We start from the raw sequence: 21,294 nt of genomic DNA on the forward strand, positions 1-21,294 counted from the left end.
GTAGTTGAAAGCTCAAGAACAAGCAACCTTGGGATGAGATTGTTTCCTCAAGAATGACCTGTCGAGCTCAACTTCTAGGCCGACGTGGTTAAAAAAAATCCTTCAGGAGCTACAATGTGTGCAGCAATTAGTGAGCAAACTCAATCTTATGATGGGGGAACCATGACATGGTTGAAAGCTCTAGAACAAGTAAGTGGACCTTGAGTTGAGATTATTTCGTACTCCTAAAGATGAACCGTCAGGATGCATTTACCTTCATCAGTTTTCCTGTTCAGACCCACCTGTATGAAAGGGTAAATTGCCTTTAATAGTTATAAAGGTGTGCCTCTGTAATATCGGTGTAATATGCTCACATTCCTGCTGTGTGTGCGCGCGCGCGTCACACACTCGCGCGCCTCCAGTCAGTCCCAGCCTGCCCGCCTGCCAGAGAGGGGAGTCGAGAGCTCTGCTGGGAACTACATGGTGCTCAATTTTTCAAGATGTCGTCGCTGGAACAGAGGCTGTCGCGAATCGAGGAGAAACTAAAGCAGGAAAATGAAGAGGCTCGCCGGAGAATCGACCTTAACATCGACATGAGTCCGCAGCGATCACGTCCGAGGCCAAGTGAGTGTCCACCGGGGAGCACCGGGTAATCGGTAACGGGCAGAATAGCGGGGGGAAAGATCGGAGAGGCGGAGGGAAGGAGTGGGGTGTTATGCTGCTCCTAGCTACAACATGCTAACAGTCCTAGCTACATAAACAAACACTGACTCGGGTTGCTGGGTTGGTTTTTACCGTGAAATCACTTACTTAACAAGTGGGACCGTTTCTACTTTGAGTCACGCTCAAAATAGACGTTGAAAGTGTGCTGTCACGAAGTGTCTCGCTGACAGTCACGTCCCGAAATCTGCTCCGATCCCGTCCTGTCAAACAAGCTAGGCTAACCCGCTAGCAATCTGTGTGATAGTCGGTGGCAGGCCCAACGTCAACCTGGACCTGCGGTACGGTGTTCACTCTGCCAATGAAAGGTTGCCGAAGTGCCGTTTAGCCCATCTTATCTATATTTTCACATAATAAATACGCAGCGTCTTTGCTGCTGAGTCCTGCGGCAAAGTACATTTTCTCTGTCAGTTTTGACACTTGAGGAAAACGGACGCTAATTCTTGGAAGCTATTGGGGTCTAGCTAACGTTCAACGTAACGTTAACGTTGCCAACCGTAGGTTATGTTGTCATGCCGTGTAACTACACCTCATAACACACAGTGGTCAACCTGAATTCAAGTGTGCCGCAGACTAGTTGTCATGAAGTCCTTGCCGGTTGTCAGTGAATGTGAAGGGGATATGAGAGCTGGTGGAACAGCAACGTCTGGGCCCTTCAACCGTCTGGAGGAGAAAACTCTCCAACAAACGGCCCGGCTAGCCCAGCAGGAGAGTCTGCAGCATGCCTGTGCTCAATGACATGGATCACACAAATAAACACGTCTTCATTATCTTACCGGTGCAACACAGTGGGCTTTTAAAAAAACCAACAACCCAATTCTCCCTACAGATCACCACCTCAGGTCCACTCATCTGAGGACTGAGAGAACACAAACCCACTTCTATACATGTTGTGTGAGGGTGACTTAAGCTGTCTGTAAGAGCATTGGATGTGGTAACGGAAAGGCTGCTGCTGTTCTGTATTTTACTCTCAACAAATCTGATGAAAAGACTGAAAACCAAGTATTGACTGTTTATCCAAAGCCTGATATAATTATTTCCCTGCAACCCACCATTAATCAGTATTGCTCCAACCCAACGCTGACCTGATTAAGTTGATTGGGTAATGGCCGTGTTGCCTTACATAAAATGATCCCAATGAGTTCCACACAGTAAGTTACACATTTTAAATTTGGAGGGAAATAGAGACCTCTGGTAAATCGGGTCAGTACTCTGTATCAGCAGGTGCTCTGAGCCCCATAATGGCACTGGATTTCATGTTGTTTTATTACAGTGAACAGAGACACTGTAGTTTGTTTTGAGCTGATGCCACAAATATTAATTTGAGTGCCAAAATGTGTATTAATCTGCAGTTGAATAATAGTCCCAAAGAAGTATGTACCGCTGTTTGACAACGATTACTAAACATCGACCAGCTGCTTAAGGAAATTTCATGAGGCTTTTTTTTAAATTGAAATGATAGACGTGTGGCCTGTTTTTAAAGATGTATGACATCAGTTGCAAACAGTGGGGTTGAATGCCACAGACGGGGTTTGGAAGTCGGACCGCATTGTAGTAACGACGGACTAGTCCATTGTTGGTTTTGGTCTTTTTGTAGGATTTATAGACGATAAGAAAAAGATGGGAGCCCTTGACTTCTTGTATACAGCACTTAGATTTGTGTGTTTTGTTTGTGTGAAGGGAAGAATGGACTTTTTATCCCCTCTATTTGTTTATATTGTTGAGCGTGTGTGCGCGTGGGTGTGTGATTGTCTCAGTAGAACAGTGCAGTAATTTGCGTGTGTGTGTGTATATTTTCTTTCCTCTGTCTAGTCATCGTGATCCAGCTCAGTCCTGCTCCAGCCCCTTCCCAGCGTGCAGGTATCATTCAATCCATCGCTCACTCTGCCACTGCACCTCTCTTTCTCCCCCCTCCACCAACCCAACCCTTGTGTCCCCTGTCTCACCTCACATCCCCACCTCCCTCACCATTGTCTCTCCTATATTTGAATCCCATCAGAGAGAAACGCAGGCAGTCCCCTACATTTTCAGTTCAATTTATCATGTTTTCCTCCTGCCAGTGCAGCTTAATAGGCCCTACTGCTACTCCACTTACTGTAATTACTCACGTTTTTCTTTTATGCACATTTCTCAATTCCAGTGCAATTAATAGACTAAAAAATACAGACTATGCAGAAAAAGACTTATCATGTCATTACGAGTGGCTGTAAAAGTCAATTTCCTCTCTCCAGCAATATTGTATTTCAGACCGATCAACTAGATTGTCTTTTTTTAGTAACTAAAAAGAAGTAACTTATGTTAGCATCAGTTGACAAGGTGACAGAATGTTTAACATGCCAGAGTACACACACATACTTTCTCTCACACACTTAATTTCTCACACCAGTGTCTGATAAGTTTACGCCTGAATAAGAACCTCTGCTGTGGGGTAGAAATTAGATCCACGACTATGAAACCAGTTCTGAGAATTTTAGCCCAGCATTGAATTACATCTACCCCCAAATCATGCCCTCTCTCCATCTTTCCATTCTGACTCTTTTTTTTACTCTCTCTCTCTCTCGCTCTCTCTCTCTCTCTCTCCCTCCCTCTCTCTCTCCCTCTCTGTTAGTGTGCGTGTGTGCCAGTGGCAAGGCAGTGTTGGTGTGTGTCGATGTTCACAGTCTGCGTGTGTGGACGCGTGTCATATGATTAACCTTCGTTGTGCTGGAGGCAGAGAATCACCGCGCATGTGGCTTTTCTGCACGACACGATGTTTTGGGTTGCGTTTTGTCCGACACAGTCTCTAATCCAGCATCCCCACTGGTCCATCTGCAGGAGTGCTGTGAACACTCTGGCTGCTCTTTCTCTTTTCCTCTCTGTGTTTTCTTTGTGTGGCGACTGAAGACTTCCTGTCTGACTGACCGACTGTCTGACTTCCAGCTTAGTCTGTGCTATGCAGTTTTGGCCGAATTTCTCCTCTCTTTCTGATGTTGTTTGTCTATTATTCATCCTCTGCCCCCCCCTTTCCTGTTGCAGCAGCACTGTGTGAGCTGGAGGCGGTGCAGCAATGCCTGCGAGTGTCTGTTTGTGCGTCTCCCAATCTCCTCGCTCTGTCTGCCCGTCTATCCAAACATCCGTCAATCTGGAGCCAGCCGAATTATGGAGATGCAATCTGTGTTAAAGACTGCTTGAATCCCTCTCCATACTAACCCCTCCTCCCCTTCACTAACTGATTCTCCCCTTATAGGTGATCCATCCACAGGTGACTCGTGGATACAAACGTTTCGCCTCTCAGAAGAGCTGCCAGCCTTCTGCTACAAAAACTATAATAATGTTAATCGTAATAATAACCGCTGCATGGTCCTCTAAGTCTTCATCAAACTGGTTACTGTTCAAAAAGAGTTGCCCAAGTGAAATTGAAAAAAGAAGGCATTTAAACTCTTCTGACAAAAAGATGTCCAATGTAGCAACCAATAGGAGCAGTTAAAGCCAGTTTAGCCAACGTTATTTGGAGGAGAAAACAATGGTGAATTGTAAAATGATTACCCCCACTGTGCGTTGTTAACGTCCATTACATCTCACACACTCCTGGTTTAACTTTGACCAATTGACATAGTTCTGCACCCTCCCAGCTTTCCCATACAATCAGGGATTATTACCCACATTACTGGTGGTCACTTTTGGTTTTACCTCCAAATAAACAGATGAGTTGTTTACAACCTGTATGATCAACTGACTGCTCATACTTTTCCCTTGTTGGTGATATTGTTTGTAATGTTGCCGCATTCTGAGATCTCTGCAGTCATTTTAGTGTATAGAGTACTAACTTAACTATTAATAAGAGAAAACCCGAGTGTTTAAAGCATAGTTTCCCTTAAAAATCCATCTGTGGACACCCACATCCCTCAACTATATCTCCCAACGCAGTGTTGTCCCTCGCTGCCTGAGAATGGTGTTGCATGTGCTCTGAGATAACCGTCCTGTTTGTTTTAACATTAGGTCCGGACATGAGCGAAACAAAAACAAAGCTGTGACTTTGGGGAAACAAAAACAGCAAGTTCATATGGTGGTTAACTACGCAGGGTCTAGATAGCAAGGCTGTAGTGAAAGAACTCTTTGACCGCATGAAGGCCAGTTTCTCTTAGTGTCTCACGGGAAGTCATTTTCAGTGGGTACTCGAAAGGATATCATATCCGTTTTGTGATGGAAAGGAAATGCAAAGTCAAAGAGAACACTGAGACTTGTTGAACAGAGCTAATAACGCACAAATAGTGCTACATTATCACATACTGGTGCACACCAGCTTCAAACGACTAAAATGGTGTCGGTGAATGCATGAATAGTCATCTTACACCTTCTGGCATACTGGCCTCTGGTGGGAAACCTACTGTACCATTCGTGCTGTTCTCCTGTCTCTTTCTAATGTGTCATGTCCCCCCCCCCCCCACCCCAGCGCTCCAGTTGCCACTGGCCAACGATGGAGGCAGCCGTTCATCGTCTTCGGAGAGCTCTCCTCAGCACCACCCTTACCCCAGCCGCCCGCGACACATGCTCACGCTGCCCACGCCTCCATACGGACTGCAGAAGAGCTTAGAGAAGTATGTGGACACATGCTGTTGATCATCTGAGCAATGATTCCTGAGAAGCTGTATTTACAGTCATCAGCAAATGCCTATTTTTGTTGAAAGTAATTATACAACATTGAATGGATGTTTAAAATATATATATATGATTTATTTAGAATAAAAAAACCTTCCTGGGAACAGTGGTAGAATTATTATTTGTGACTGAAATTATATGAAACTCCCACTGTTGAATCCAAACTCTCTGGTTTGAAATGAATGTGAAGCAGTGTTTTAAATACAAAAATGAATTCTGGATTTAAACATGCAGAGACAAAAGGTCACAGTGGTCTTGCATATATAAACACATTTATAATGAGCACAGCAACACACAAACTCTGGCAAGTGAGCAGAACAAAGAGTGAAAGAATGAAAAGCTGCCTATGTTACACATGATGCACCCATATGCATGAGTGTGAGTGTGTGGGGGGTGGAGGAGATGTACAGAAACACACATGGTGTCCATGTTGCTGTGGTCGTTACACTGAAACATAGAATTGTGTTCCCTCACATTGTGTGTTCCTTTGTGCGTTTTGTCCCCACAGTGCAGAGATCGACCAGAAATTGCAGGAGATCATGAAACAGACGGGTTATCTGAAGATTGACGGCCAGGTGAGATGTGACACACGATGTTGATCTTCTCTAGTCTGGAAATGTTAATCCCTTAAGTGTGATAAACTGCATTAGAGGTCGTGAGGCAGGTGATATTTGATTAAAAGAAATCCAATGAAGAGAACAAAACCAACAAAAAGGCCCTACTAATCCTCTGAAGAGTCTGAGCATCAAAACCTGTTGGCGGGTTTGAACCATTTGCACTAACCTGTGAACCTGCACTCCTCTACACAACTCAGAAGCCACGATTGGCTGAGGCCAACAGTGACAAAAAGTCTTATGTGAAGCATACAGAGCCTCATTGTTTTCCAGTATTGGTGACACTTGTGGGCACTTGGAGAAATGTTGACTTATAGATTATCAGAGACATCATTTTTTTAAATTTATGCCTTTATAAATGTCTTATACGGTACAAAATACATGTTGGAGTTCTCTGTACTTGTAGCCATGATTGTGCTTTTTCCATAGAGGTGAAGAATTTATATTGTGGGCAAACACACAATGTCTTGCATCCGAAGTCTGATGTATGTTTTTGCTCAGGGCCGTTGACCTCTGTTGACCGAAACTGTTTCAAACATACATTTGCTGCACTGGTGCACAGGGTGACATGTTCCTTCATTACAATGAACAAGGTCACCGTAGTTTATTTTGAATCCGTCCCACGTACTCCGTCCTGCTGCTGTAAAGACTCCCAGCAGAGATAAGTGTGTATTGATCTACAGCTGAAGGCTGACAACAATGTCAGAGTTACTTCTGTTTGCTACAAACGACAGTGCCCACTAGCAATTGCGAAGGCTTTTATATGTATGCCTTGTTTTAAAAGATGTTCGGGGTGCAGTGCCACAGGCAGGGGAGGGAAATAGTTAAGTAACACATTGATGGTTTGGGTCTTTTCTTGTGACTTGTAGACAAAAATAAAAATAAAAGTAGTAAAATTAATTCTCCTTTTTTTTAACACAATTTTAACACAAAAATGAGTTTCTTGACAGAGATTTTTTTGTCGCACTTGTTTGCTTCATTCAGAAATGATCTATTTCACTATGATGAAAAAGCACGTCCGATGTTATAGCGAGAATGGAAAATTGTTGAACCAGGTCAAGGTCAAAACCTTATGAAAGCAAACATTCACTCCACTGAAGTGTCTTTGAGGAGAGCAAAGCATCTCTATCAGAGAGAACAGCAGCCCTCCCAGAATTATTCTCTCTTTGATATAATAATAAACAGAATCTGATAAAAACATCTGTTTTCATCTTCCAAGATAAACTCGAGATTGAGTATAAGTCGACCTCATTTTGTTTAGTTTTTTCCCCCTTCAGGATTCAGGCCCAGTCATCGTCAGTCAGGGTTTGAAGATGCTTGAGAAAATGATCTGACTCATCGTTGAACTTTCTCTCATTAGCCCACAGGGGTTTGCTACATCAAGCACTCGATGAGACATCACTCACGGCATCTCAGTCACCGTCGATTTAATTTGAACAAAGCAGGGAAACGATGCATCTTCCTGCCGTGTGCTGGTATTCTGAGACACGGCCAGTGGGGGAGAGGCTTAATTACACTTCAAATAATTTGTTACTAAATGGACCAGAGGGGTTAACTGTTGCCTTACGAAGCAGAAAATCAAAACTTGCCTCTCCTCTATTTTCAGCTTGGAGAGTTTGCATAGAAACAACATTTAAGTTTCTACCAGTATCTTGAGCATGATCCTAAGTCTTGTTTGGTCTGAATTTTCGCCTCCTTGTATGTCCAAAGCGGTATCCAGCGGAGGTGACGGACCTGATCAGTGAGGGGGAGATCGGCAGCGGAACCTGTGGACAGGTTTTCAAAGTACGATTCAAGAAGACCGGCCATGTCATCGCTGTCAAAGTAAGACCCCTACCCACTCACCTGTTTACTGATCACACAGTTAGCCGTACTTCCTACTAAAAGGCCTACTGACGTGATACATCGATAAGAGGAATGGATCAAATGCTCAGCTTTTCTGTGAAATCTAACTTCCTGGCTAAAGATTTAATGGGACAAACTCTTTCATACCTGTCATAAATGTATTGTTCATAGGGTCAACATGGGTTATAAAATAGGTTGAAACAGGACAGTATTTTGACAGTTAGTCAAACTGTTAGTTTTGCATTTGTTTGGGGTTGGCAACAGCTTCCAATCAAAGGAAGTTCTCTATAGTGTAGATATTTTGTATTTAGGTTTGGAAAGGCGTAATTTGCATTAATAATTCGATTGACTCATGGATGAGTCATGAACATGATCAAAAAACAGTAGGAGATGGATGCGAACCCGGCTTTTCTGTGTGCTTTAATTGTGACTAATTTACCAACACAGCGGCAGTAATAATCCAACCTCCAACCCTCCAATTGAAGAGATGACTTAATTGTAGCCGTCTGAGCTGTTTAACAACCAGGCAGTCAATCTCGCTCTCTTTCTCTTTCTCTCTCACTCTCTCTATCTCTCTGTGTGTGTGTGTGTGTGTGTGTGTGTGTGTGTGTGTGTGTGTGTGTGTGTGTGTGTGTGTGTGTGTGGTGTGTGTGTGTGGTGTGTGTGTGTGTGTCTGTGTGTGTGTGTGTGTCTGTCTGTGTGTGTGTGTCTCTGTGTGTGTCTCTGTGTGTGTGTGTGTGTGTGTGTGTGTGTGTGTTGTGTGTGTGTGTGTGTGTGTGTGTGTGTGTGTGTGTGTGTGTGTGTGTGTGTGTGTGTGTGTGTCTGTCTGTGTGTGTGTCTGTGTGTGTGTGTGTGTGTGTGTGTGTGTGTCACCAGCAAATGCGTCGTACAGGAAACAAGGATGAGAACAAGAGGATCCTGATGGACCTGGATGTGGTGCTGAAGAGTCATGACTGCCCTTACATCATCCAGTGCTACGGCGCCATAGTTACCAACGTAATTAATCCATACATACAGTCACCCCAAACAACTCGCCGGTTAACTCCCCCTTTGGCACCTCCTGAACTGACCTGCTGACAGCTGAATGTGTGTGTTTTTTACATGTATGTTGTGTACAGACGGATGTGTTCATCGCCATGGAGCTGATGGGAACATGTGCCGAGAAGCTGAAGAAGAGAATCCAGGGTCCGATCCCAGAGCGAATCCTTGGGAAAATGACAGTGGCGGTAATTAGAAGAAACACACACAAATGGAAACTTGATTGTTTTGTTGTGTTTGTACATTCTTACCGTGAGTTTCTGCTCCAGATAGTGAAAGCGTTGCTGTACCTGAAAGAGAAACACGGCGTCATCCACCGGGACGTCAAACCCTCCAACATTCTCCTGGACGCGAAAGGTCAGATCAAACTGTGCGACTTTGGCATCAGCGGACGCCTCGTCGACTCCAAGGCCAAGACCCGCAGTGCCGGCTGTGCTGCCTACATGGCGGTGAGTGTAAACCCACACACTCTACATTCAAAACACTACAACTAGCTCACCCACAAAGGTATTACATCACAGGCAGAAAATACAAAATAGACACACGATACACACACTGATCCTCTGAACAAAGTGTTACCTGTTGTTGTAATCTTGCAGCCTGAGAGAATAGACCCTCCAGATCCCACCAAACCTGATTATGACATCCGAGCAGACGTGTGGAGCCTCGGCATCTCTCTGGTAAAACTCATTTTACTGTAAAGGAAGTGTTTTTTTTGTTTGTTTTCTTTTTCATACATTTCATTGCATTTTATAATTAAATTGTTTACATTTTTATATCACATTTTTAAATGTAACAAAATGGAAGAAATATGCCATCTTAAAATCATGCTTATGAAATTGATGAAGATGAGGCTAATGGGTCCTTGTATCCTCTAGGTGGAGTTGGCCACGGGACAGTTTCCCTACAAGAACTGCAAGACAGACTTTGAGGTTCTCACCAAAGTGCTGCAAGAAGATCCTCCACTGCTGCCTCTCGGCATGGGCTTCTCCCTCGACTTCCAGTCCTTCGTCAAAGACTGGTATGTCTAGAACTGATGCAGAGCTCTCAGGTCATCAGCTGGTTTTCTCACTGTACATAGAACAAAATCCAGATCTGGTGACGGTTCTCTTAGCTACTTCCCATTTCTCTGGAATCCCTACTTCCCGTCCCATTCTCTGGAACAAACTTCCTGATGACCTGATATCTGTCACAACTGTGTCCACTTGGTTTTGTCATAAATAAATACAATGTGTGTGTCTTCTGCATAGTTGGGTGGTTTATCAGTGTCTTTTGGACAGTGGGTGTTTGTCACTGTTGCTGTATGCACTTCACTGTAAAACACATGGAAATCCCTGGAAAGAAATCTGTTATAAACAAAATGGCCTCACCTTCTGATTCTCCATTTAAAATTCACAGCCTCACAAAGGATCACAGAAAAAGGCCAAAATACCACCAGCTGCTGGTAAGAAACCAGTCGACCATTTTGTTGAGATTTACCAAAATTACAGCCAACAGTCAAATGTAAATAAACCATCTGTCTCCCTCGGTATCTGATTGTTTGTGTCTGTCTCATCCAGGAGCATAGTTTCATCCGCCGTTACGAGGTGCTGGAGGTGGACGTGGCCGGTTGGTTCCAGACGGTGATGGATCGCACCGAGTCGCCCCGCAGCAGCCAGTGTTACAGCCATCAGCACCAGCTCCACTCCCTCTTCAGTAGGTAGCCTATCCCAGCCCGGCGTTAGCTTAGCCAGACGCTAGTCTTGCCTAGCTTTTAGCTTTGCCAAGCCCAGACTCAGTCTGTCCTAGTCTAGCCCAGCGTTAGCAGCTAAGCCTAGCGTTAGACCCAGCCCGCCTGTCCATCTGTCGACCGGAGAACCCGAGGAGCCCACAGAGGAGGGGGAGAGCCGCAGACTCGATGGAGTGATGGATGGAGACATGGACTGATGGATGGATGACACAGGTGATTCTGTTTATTAGTGTGTTGGATCTGGACAGGCAGACGTGGGACGGAGGGAAGAGAAAAGAGCGCACACTGTAGTTAGCTTCATTCAATTACACACTGCTGCGTCTCGTCACGCTATCATGTCACGTCACATCAGTATGTGTTCGTCGTATACGTTTCTACATTTCCTCTACTTGTCATTAGTGTTTCACCCACATGTCCGTCTCCAGCATTGATCCAAGCCGTTGGATCGGTCAACAGAGTAGTCACTACACACTGGAACAAAGCATCTGCTACATGAGCAAACCTGAATCTCTCTTGTACATAAACGTTATGGAGGACACAACAATGTCCGGTGCAATTATGATTCTTCAGGTGTTTCTATCTATTATCACGCATTCTCAGGCTGATTCTGTGTGTGTGTGTGTGTGTGTTTGTGTGTGTGTGGGGTGGGGGTGGGGGGGGGGGGGTATAAATATCAAGGCACAGTCACTGGTTGTTTTTAAAAGTCAGATTATATTTCCTAGCCATTTATTCACCTTCACACTATAGCTGTAATCCACAAACCAGAATGCATTAATCTGTTGTTATGTGCTTGGTTTTTAACGTGCAAGGAAGGATAGTAACTCTCGTTAACTTTGATATGATATATGTTGGGAATATATCCCACATTGGAAAAACACAGTGAAAAATACTTACGAAAAAAATGAGCGTTGTATTCTATCTTTGTAGAAGAGGAGTCGTGTACGGTTTAGTTTTTGTGCGTTTAGAATGATTTTAGATGAACTAAAAGAGATTGAACAATGCTTAAAAGTGTTAGAAAGGAGTGTTTGCCTATTTCTAGAAATGTAGGAGAGAAAAGCAGAGTAATTTGTAGAATAAGAAGGGAGTGTTACCTTCGTCGATGATCATATGGAAGCTTGAATACATGTAAATGGTGTATGAAACGAGAGAGAGGTTGGAGGTAAATATAGGAGCGGTGTGTTTTTTCATTGAGAAGGCAAAGAACAGGAGCTTATCTTGTAAAAAAGAATATACGTGGAGGAGATCTTACTACCGTTTCTTTACTCTCGCTTCATCTACCTCTTCCTCTCTGTCCGTCTGCCTCTGCTGTTTAGTGTGGTGTAGTGCTCCACAGTGTTACCAGACCAAAGGCTGCGTGTAGGCTGTTGTCAGTGGAGGCCAAAAGATTTAGACCTGTTCATTCGAAAAAGACATTAGAAAAAACACACCGAAGCGTCTTGATAAAGCACCTTTTGGTGGTTTTTAGAGGGTAGAGTAGGGGTCTCAAACTACCAGCCCAGAGGGTCACATCTGGCCCACGATGGCAAAAAGCCGCCCACATGTTTAGAGTTTATTCTCACAAGTCAGTTTGTGGTCTTTTGTTTTATGTCTTTATGGTCCTTTAGGCCAATTGTAAAGTAATCTTTTACTTTTTCCAAAGTTGTAAACACCAATTGCAATATCTCCCAATCAGTAATCATGTCCTAATTACTTTTCTTAGAAAACAGTTCCCATAGACCAAAGGGTCTTTCTAAAACCTGATGATTTATAGTTTGCTATTTAAAGACAAAGAAAAGCAGCACATCCTCACTTTTTAAATACTGAAATCAGTGGGTGGTTTTTTTTTTTTGGCAAATAATAATACCGGTAAAATTGTTGTAAATTGTTGTAGATGAATACTCATTGATCGGCTAATCTTTCTTTTTTTTTTTCTTTTTTTTTTCCATTAACTAATTATCCTTTTATTTTAGAGAGAGTATGAGAATGTCCATGAAATAGTCCACTGTGAAATATCTCAACTCTCACCAGACTGCTTGTTAAAAGTCCCCAGAAGGTAATTCTGAATGTTCCTTATTTGTAGGTAGTTGGACTTGAAAAATGCTCAAATGACAGAGAGGATATACAAATACACAGGATTCCATGGAACTCAAGCCCTAGTTATTGGCGATGTAGATGGTCTTGTGCATCTCAATGCGGTCGATGTATTTCTCAAGCTCATTCAGCTCCTTTTCGAGACGCTCCTTGCGGGTCTTCCTGAAAGGAATGTCGATGACGAGCGGGAGGCACTGGTAGTCTTGGTACAGCTTCTGCCATTTTTTCTTCAGGCACTCAAGAGTGGCTTGTCGCTCCTCCTCAGACTGCAGTTTCATTGCTCCCTGTTCCCTCTGTTCTTTCACATACTTGTCATACTCCTCCTGAGCTCTTTGCTCGTCTTCCTTGCGCTGCTGCAGGTACTCGGGTACTTTTCCAAAATCCTTTTTCTTGGTATATTTGGGGACAAGTCCTGATTTATCAAGGAGCTGCTTGTGTCCCTTGCTGCCGTCCACCCAGGCAGGCTTGGGCTTCATTGGCACCGCTGTTGTTGTCTTTATAAAGTCTCTTTTGGTGTGAATGCCCATAAGTGGGTTGTCTGTCCTGGCAGGAACGGCTGGTTTCCTCACAGTGTAGATGGGACGATGCTCGTTTGAACACTGTATCTTCTCAGGTAACTTGGGCTCTTTCGAATGCTTCTTGAGGAATTTCTCAGGGGACGGCGGCTCTACTTTTGCTGGTCCAATCGTCCTCATCACCTCCTTGGTCGACTTATTCTCAAGAACAACGGTCGGCCTAAACTTGGACATACAGTGCCGTGAAAAAGTATTTGCCCCCTTCCCGATTTCTGTGTTTTTTGCACATTTATCACTCAAAAAGTTTTCAGATCATCAAACCAATTTTAATATCACACAGAAACAACCCAAGGAAAGACAACATTCAGTTTCTGAATGAGGATTCAATTTATTAGGGCACAAAAAAATCCAAACCTATCTGGCCCTATGTGAAAAAGTAATTGGCCCCTGAATCTAATAGCGAGTTGCGCCACCTTTGGCGGCAATAACTGTGATCAAACGTTTACCTTGTCGTGCTGGAAGACCCATCCACGACGCATTTTCAGTGCTCTGGTGGAGGGAAGAAGGTTGTCACTCAGGATTTTACGGTACATGGCCCCGTCCATCTTTCCATCAATGTGGTGAAGTCGTCGTGTCCCCTTAGCAGAGAAACACCCCCAAAGCATAATGCTCCCACCTTCATACTTGACAGTGGGGATGGTGCTCTTGGGGTCATAGTCAGTATTTTTCTTCCTCCAAACACGGCGGGTTGAGTTGATGCCAAAGAGCTCAATTTTGGTTTCATCTGACCACAGCACTTTCTCCCAAGACTTCTCTGAATCATTCAGGTGATCATTAGCAAACTTCAGACGGGCCTGTACATGTGCATTCTTGAGCAGGGGGACCTTGCGGGCACTGCAGGATTTTAATCCATTGCGCCGTAGTGTGTTCCCAATGGTTTTCTTGGTGACTGTGGTCCCAGCTGCCTTGAGGTCATTAGCAAGCTCCTGGCGTGTAGTTCTTGGCTGATTTCTCACCTTCCTCATGATCAGTGATACCCCACGAGGTGAGATTTTGCAAGGAGCCCCAGAACGAGGTCGATTGATGGTCGTTTTGTGCTTCTTCCATTTTCGAATGATTGCACCAACAGTTGTCTCCTTCTCACCCAGCTTCTTGCCTATGGTCTTGTAACCCAATCCAGCCTTGTGCAGGTCCACAATCTTGTCCCTGATGTCCTTAGACAGCTCTTTGGTCTTGCCCATGGTGAAGAGTTTGGAGTCTGATCGATGAATGCATGGACAGGTGTCTTTTATTGGCGACTTGCTGCAGGTAACAAGTTTTTTTTCAGTGTATCTAAGGAGTAGGAGTATTTAACCAGTCTGTGGGAGCCAGAATTGTTGATGGTTGGCAGGGGATCAAATATTATTACGTATTACACTCAATGAAATGCAAATCAATTTTTATCTTTTATATAATGTGGTTTTCGGAATTTTCTTTTTGATATTCTCTCTCTCATTGTTAAAAGGAACCTACCATTAAAATTATAGACTGTTCGCTTCTATGTCAGTGGGCAAACTTTCAAAATCAGCGAGGGATCAAATAATTATTTCCTCCACTGTATGTAGCTATCTGCCACTTCATTTCAACAAATAATCAGTTGTCACCAAAAGCAAACGTGCCATGATATACTAAGCTAATTATTATAACTGTTCCCGTGTGTTGGATTATCATAATTAGCATTGCATTGCTTTTGTCAGTCGTACTTTCAGAATTCTTTTTTTTTTATTATTCAAATTTTCTTTCAACAATTACAGTGTCAGGGCACATCATACATACATAGTTAAACACTCATCCTTATATCAATGTCCTTATTGTTCAGTGGCAATGGTGATGTCCTCTTCTCGTCTTCTGTAATCAGTCCATTTTTCACATTTGTCCTCAAATTGTGTCTCTTGTAGTCTCAGTTTGTGAGTGATTTTCTCCATTACAAAAATCTCTTCTACAGTGCCTACATCCACTGCTCCTCCGTCGGGGGGTCTACTTTGTGATCGGCTAATCTTTCAATCAAGTAATTGTAAGATACATACCATTCTCCAGGAAGACAAGCTGAAGCAGCGTTTTGTTCTGCAGAGAGCTTAGAGGAAACATCTTGGCCAGTGGGCCCCAGCTGATTGGACTTTGAGACCCCTGAAGTAGAGGAGTATCAAGATAGAGCTGAATGTGTCCGGTTTTATAAATCAAACACACCTGCACCGGTGATGTGTTTGAAACAGCGATGTGTAGATTAACTTTCTGAGCGTCTGTCTTTAGAGACTCGCTGACCGACCAGAGTCCTACTGCCTCCCCTCTTGACGGACCACAGCCAAAGCCTGCTAGATGTGCAGACTCGACCCTCCCACGCCCCGTCGCCATGCACCAAACCAAATCACTGCTCGACACAGAGAACAGAGAAATGGCAACGACAGAGAGAGGAAACCGTTAAGTGTCAGTGAGAAAGCGAGAGAGATCCAGGAATGTTGTCGAGATGGCGGGAAAGATGAGTGAAGTGGAGATGTCAGGAAGACGAGAGGAGAGGACAGAGTGAGGCGAGGAGGAGGGCAGGAAGCATTAAGAAAGTGAGATTGGAAGATATAGAAAAGTCAAGAGACGAAGTTGAGTTGGATGACAGGAAGTAAGTGTATGAATAAGAAGAGAGGAAACGGAAGGCTGTCGAGCTCTGAGACTAGCTGGTTACTGTAAAAAGCTTTCATGGTGTTGCACCAACCTACCAATTATCATTTTTAGCGAGTGAGTTAGCGTGTTGTGTTTATGATGTTCTGTTCAAACAATGTTATTTATTTACATTGCTGCTGCTGCTGCTACTTTTTATTGCTTTAGACACTGCTGTCACTTCTTCTTTTTTTTTTCCCCCCAAAGGACAAATATTTTATTATTTTTTCTATTTTTAAGCCAAATAAGTGAAATAATGCAATGACAACACATGTTACCAAATATAGCAAGTCTGAAGAGAGCAAAGGGAAGTGAGGGATGGTGAGGTGGGTTAGAGGAGGAAGAGCGAGGAGGTTGGCTTCACAACAAGTACTAACTAACACGTCTCACCTCAAGTACGCCTCTCTGTGTAACGGAAGTAGTTAATTGTTTATCTCCTGATGTCACTGTACACTGTAGATATGATTTGAGGGGTCGTCTGTCTGTCCAGATGCTTTCTGTCACATCCATCCGTCGCTCCGTCCGTCCATCCCTCCATCCGTCCACAGGTCGCCTGCAAGCTTGACGGTTAACACCAAAGGTGTCCACAACTCAACGGAAATACGAAAGAGCGTTGTTGTTATTGTTATGACTATTGTTATCGACCTTTATAATTGATTATTCTCAGCTATGATGTATATGAAATCTTTTTAGAGCTAGTGGGAGAGGGAAGGGGGAGGAGTTGTACTATAGCAGGGCTGTGTGGGTGTGTGTGTGTGTGTGTGTGTGTGTGTGTGTGTATATGTTTGTGTGTGTGTATGTTTGTGTGTGTGTGTTTGTGTCATGTACTGTACAGGGGGAGACTGGTGCACTTACACAAGACAGGGGGGCAAAGCAATACATCCAGCCGGCTCAGCCTTCTACTCAGTGAATCAACTTGCTGGGGGCCTGTATCAGGAAGTAACTCCACCATATTATTATTGGCTATTGATGGGCTTCACTGAACACTAGCGACCCTGGGTAACTGGAGTCGCGTAAGTGTGTTTGTGTGCAAGAGCTCCGAACAGCAACATCATCAAACCCGTGAACCAATACAACTGATGAGTAAACTAAACTATGTAAAACCAGCAGGGTGTCGATTTTTAAACACATCTGGCATTGTGGATTTAGAGGGTCAAGTGTAATTTAGCGGTATTAATATGCAGCTATAATAATCATTTCATTAGGCTGTTGGTGTGTAATCATCTCTTTGAACTCACAGTGGACACATAGACAAGTGTGTCCCTTAATCACGTCTAACTTTAATGTATAGTCTATACTTCTTCTTTCTGAATGACGACTATGTTACCAGTGTTCCCATTGGTCAGGAGGTCGTCTGTTGGGAGGATTTGATCAGACCCCCTGAAGTCAACCTGAAGTTTAGGTTACCGTGGTGATGTACCCCTGTTAAGCTTTTTGCTCCACTCAGCAAACCTGAGTTTAGCTGAAAGATGACTCGTGTCGCTTTGTGATACAGGCCCTTGAGCAGATGTGATGGCGAGCTGGCGCCGCTCCGTGCACTGGACGGGAGCTCTGGTTGTTGGTCGTCCTGCGCTTGTAAAAATAAGCGGGGCTGATCATGACAGATCAGCCTCCTGTGCATATAGACCTGGATCTGGTGCTTAGCATCCATCAGCTGGGCCCAGTCTCCCGCTGTCAGGGTTCTCCGCTATTAAGCTGATGTGTACAATACAAACACACAGTCATGCACACACACACACACACACGCTCAGCCGTGCTCTTTGCATGTCCAAACAGCTGATTGAGTAACGGTGCCACGCTCCACCTCTTTCAATCCAATCAGGTCAGGTGTGCTTAGAATGACTGTCAGCGTGTGTCTGAGGAAACAAAACATCTGATTACTAATCTCACACACACCAAATGTGTACAGTTGTCCCATTCTACACAACAACGCTGGCTCCTGCCAATAGTGGCTTTATATGTATATCAGCTTGCCAGCGGTGTGTGTGTGTGTTTGTGTGTGTGTGTTTGGGTGCGTGTCGTAAACCCATCTGTAAGTAAACCAAATATCATCTTCACTATGCAGTCATTCAAACCATGTCAGCTTGCTTCGATGGGGGGGAAGTCTCCCGTACATACACAGATTTATGGATGAACTGGAGTCGGCGGCGGTGTGTTTTTCTTTTCGAGCCCCCCCCCCTCCCAGCGTGATTTAGCGTCACCGGCTTCAGCTTGTTCACAGAGAGCAACAGATGTGTTTTGAATGAGCTGACAAATATTTAAGGATTGTATCGGGGTCGGGGAGGGACACGGGGTTAGAGCGGGGTTTGTAGTTTTGGGGAGATACAGATCAATGCTGTAAAGTATATCAATTGCATGTTATTGTCACCGTTGTAACTGCCATTGTTTTGGTTTTGTTTGTTTTTTTTCTTCCAAGACAACGGTTGGTTGGGGCGGGGATGCACAAAACTTTATTCTTATTTATAATTTTTACACATATAGTCTGTATGTTTGAAAATGTTGAATTATTGTGTACTTAAGAAAAGACACACTTTTGCCTTTTTGTTTCCTTTTTTTTTATTATTATGTTCTGTCAACTTTGCAATATATTTTTGTTCACCTTGGACCCATCACTCGTCGCCGTCGAGGAGGAGCTGTATCATTATTAGCCGACAGTGTTTGTTAGAAAACGTCCTCCTTCATTTACGTGCCGTGTCTTTCTTTCACGTAGCTGTGTGCTCAAGCAGAGAGTGTGATGTTTATTTGTCTACCAAAAGTCTGTATTGATGGTGAATATTATTATTATTAGCTTTTATTTTTGTCAATTTTTTTTATTATTATGATTACTATGATTACTGTTTTTGTTATTATTTTTTGTTGTTATCATTATAATTATTATTATTATTCAGGGCAAAGATGACACCAAATTGAACAAAGAAATAAATGGGTAATCCCAGACCGTGCTGAGAGCTGGGCGGTGTCGTCCGTCTGTCTGAGGTTTCTTTTACTGGCGAGGTGGAGCAATCGATTCGTCACAGTTACGCTGTAGTTTCTGTCCATCTTATTTAAACCGCTACGTAAAGATAACCTCTGAACTGAAAGTCTAATAGTATTTTTTTTATATTATTATTATTATTATATATTGTTTCCTTTGATCAGATATTGTGATTGATTTATTTTTTGTTACCCCAGTTTGGGTCATTAACTGTGTGCTGTTATTTAATTTCTTTTTTCCTTCATCCCTGCCCACTGCTTTTTGATTCATTTTTTTTTTTATTCTAATTCATGATTATTATTATTTTTTAAATTATTTCTGGTTTGTCTGATGCTGTAGATGTGAGCTGATTGGTCAAATACCAGATTTATTTTTTCCCCTAATGCTGAGACTGTCGTGACTGATGTTGCACTTGTGATGGGTTTTACTTTGTTTTGTTTTGTGTTGCAGATTTGGGATTGTTGTGCAGAGAGGAGAATATCGGGTGTTTTCCTTATTTTCTCTAAGTCACAGCAGTTATTTTATCAATCATAGATCTGTGACACTGAGCAAGAAAATGATTAAACAGTGTATTTTTTTCACTGATATTTATTTATTGGTCATTTGTATTTGTTTGTTTTCTTTTTGTTTTTAAGTGTATTGCTTTTTTGTGGAGGGCAAACAGGACTCAAGGTAGAGGAGTCGTCTCTCATCTGCGTTTTACATCGTGTACAGAAAGCTAAATATTGTATTCAACCATCACACTAACGTACAGTCTATAAAGTAACAGATTAACAGGTTAAAATGGAAACCTACAGCACAATAAAGTGCACCGTTTCTGGCTTCACTGTGACTGTCAGACTTGTTTTGTTTACTGTTTACCCTCTCAGAAGGCCCCGACAAACAAACTGCTCATGGTTTAAATAGCCACGGCATGATATATTTGGACTCTAGCGCTTTGCTAAAACTCAGTTAAAGCTTGTATTGTTTGACGGTTTTTAATCTGAATGCCAGCTACAAAGCAGACTGTGTTTTTAAGGTATTCCAGCTGATGATAACTGCTTTGATAGTGGACTGATTGGCTTGTTATTAACCTGCACTCCCTGTTAGCGAGGCGGGACACGCCTGCTTTGAAATTTCATTGAGGTTTGTTGCTTTTTTTTTTTTTTTTAAATGCAGTCCAGATTGCATGACTTTTTGCTAGTTTGAAGGGCGGGGGGAGGATTGACTTCAGTCTTAGTCGCTGTTGCAGTTCAAAGGCTTCTTGTATGTACGGCACGATAGATTTATTGTCTCGACGTATCAAACAACACAGCTTTACTGCCTTTTAATTTTTTTTGTTTTTTTGGGCTGTATTTTCTCCCCTCTGCCCAACCTAATTTCAAACAGAATAAATGCCATTATATTGTGAATACCTCAGGATTTTTTTTGAGAAAAAAAAAGAATAAAACACTTAAAAATCAAATAAATAAATAAATAAAAACTCATAAAAAGTTGATGTGTCATGGTGGCATCTTTTTTCTTTTCTTTTGCAGCCGATGAGTTTTCTTAAAGTTCAGAACAGTATAGATGTATGTATGAAAGTATATATGTTGAATGAATAGGAACTATCAAGTATTGAAGTTTTCACCTGATGCTTTATAATAGGTAAACATTTTCATCTTTGCCACAAAGCACTGAGCTTCACTGCCTTACTTTTGATTCATGTTCTATTATTTTAAGGAGAATATTGACTATAATAAAAACATTACATTAATTATTAGTGGTTTTGGTTGTAAAGCACTCTTTGTAAATGTATTAATAATATTCTAAGTTTGATTTAATATTTTTTTGTTTTCCACTTATTCAAATGGTTGGCAATGCTCCAAATGTGGACACACTTGTATTTGACAGCTTTGTCCACTGCAGGGCGCAATATTCATTCAGAGGTTGGTGAAGTGTTGACACACACACACACACAGGCGCGGTCACTCACGATGTTCTCAAACACATCATAATAAACTGAGGCCTCCTTTTGACAACAGTCCTTTCTCCCCTCAGTGAAATTCACCACAGTCACTTGCATGACTTGACACGACTGCTGCTGCTCCTTGTTGAGATCTTGCACAACAGAAACTGGAAACATGTTTTTAATGATATCCACACTGTATTATGCAGAAGGAAGTGTGTTCATCTTACACTGAGGCCATTATGAGGTATGTGTGTGTGAGTGAGATAGTGTGAGAGTTTCCCTGTCCTGAAGCGAGCTGCAGGAAGCTGCCTAATATGTGAGGTGGTGTAATAACAGACTGTGCCCCGTGGCTGCAGAAATGAACCAACGCGATGCAACAAAAACAACTCGGCCCAGGATGGACACTTTGTTTTCACACTGTGCACTTGAAAGCACCATTATAGAGTGTGCTAACTGTTTACAGCAGAAAGACACACACTGAATTTGCAGAATGAGGTGAATTAAGGTCAAAGCACACAAAATCCTGTTCGCCAAGTCACAAAATTGGCAGCTCT

The 21,294-nt window shown here is 42.9% G+C and overlaps 2 protein-coding genes across 3 annotated transcripts; one reads left to right on the forward strand and one right to left on the reverse strand.

Moving 5' to 3' along the window:
* Positions 1–451: 451 nt before the first annotated feature.
* On the forward strand, positions 452–12,363 carry map2k7 (mitogen-activated protein kinase kinase 7). Of its 2 annotated transcripts, XM_084005127.1 has the most exons (12): positions 452–603; positions 2,512–2,559; positions 5,132–5,276; positions 5,846–5,912; positions 7,662–7,775; positions 8,673–8,792; positions 8,915–9,022; positions 9,104–9,283; positions 9,434–9,514; positions 9,713–9,855; positions 10,233–10,278; positions 10,394–12,363. In XM_084005127.1, exons 1-12 carry the CDS (start codon positions 480–482, stop codon positions 10,535–10,537), a joined length of 1,320 nt encoding a protein of 439 aa, XP_083861253.1. In that variant the 5' UTR covers positions 452–479; the 3' UTR covers positions 10,538–12,363. The 2 variants fall into 2 exon arrangements, with proteins under 2 accessions (XP_083861253.1, XP_083861254.1); XM_084005128.1 differs by lacking the exon at positions 2,512–2,559 and having other exon boundaries at positions 453–603.
* A 164-nt stretch (positions 12,364–12,527) lies between these two features.
* enkur (enkurin, TRPC channel interacting protein) lies at positions 12,528–13,392 on the reverse strand. Its single transcript, XM_084006477.1, has one exon. The coding sequence runs from the start codon at positions 13,380–13,382 to the stop codon at positions 12,696–12,698; it is 687 nt and encodes a 228-aa protein (XP_083862603.1). The 5' UTR covers positions 13,383–13,392; the 3' UTR covers positions 12,528–12,695.
* Between the last annotated feature and the right edge of the window lie 7,902 nt (positions 13,393–21,294).

The sequence above is a fragment of the Eutrigla gurnardus genome (genome assembly GCF_963514095.1).
Source record: "Eutrigla gurnardus genome assembly, chromosome: 3".
NCBI lineage: Eukaryota > Metazoa > Chordata > Actinopteri > Perciformes > Triglidae > Eutrigla > Eutrigla gurnardus.

What these genes read in the sequence shown, in the direction of transcription:
- map2k7 (XM_084005127.1), top strand. Translation starts at nt 480, where the DNA reads ATGTCGTCGCTGGAACAGAGGCTGTCGCGAATCGAGGAGAAACTAAAG. An exon ending in TTGGGAAAATGACAGTGGCG is followed by an intron (nt 9,023 to 9,103) that starts GTAATTAGAAGA and finishes TTTCTGCTCCAG; the next exon opens with ATAGTGAAAGCGTTGCTGTA. An exon ending in GGAGCCTCGGCATCTCTCTG is followed by an intron (nt 9,515 to 9,712) that starts GTAAAACTCATT and finishes TGTATCCTCTAG; the next exon opens with GTGGAGTTGGCCACGGGACA.
- enkur (XM_084006477.1), bottom strand. Translation starts at nt 13,382, where the DNA reads ATGTCCAAGTTTAGGCCGACCGTTGTTCTTGAGAATAAGTCGACCAAG.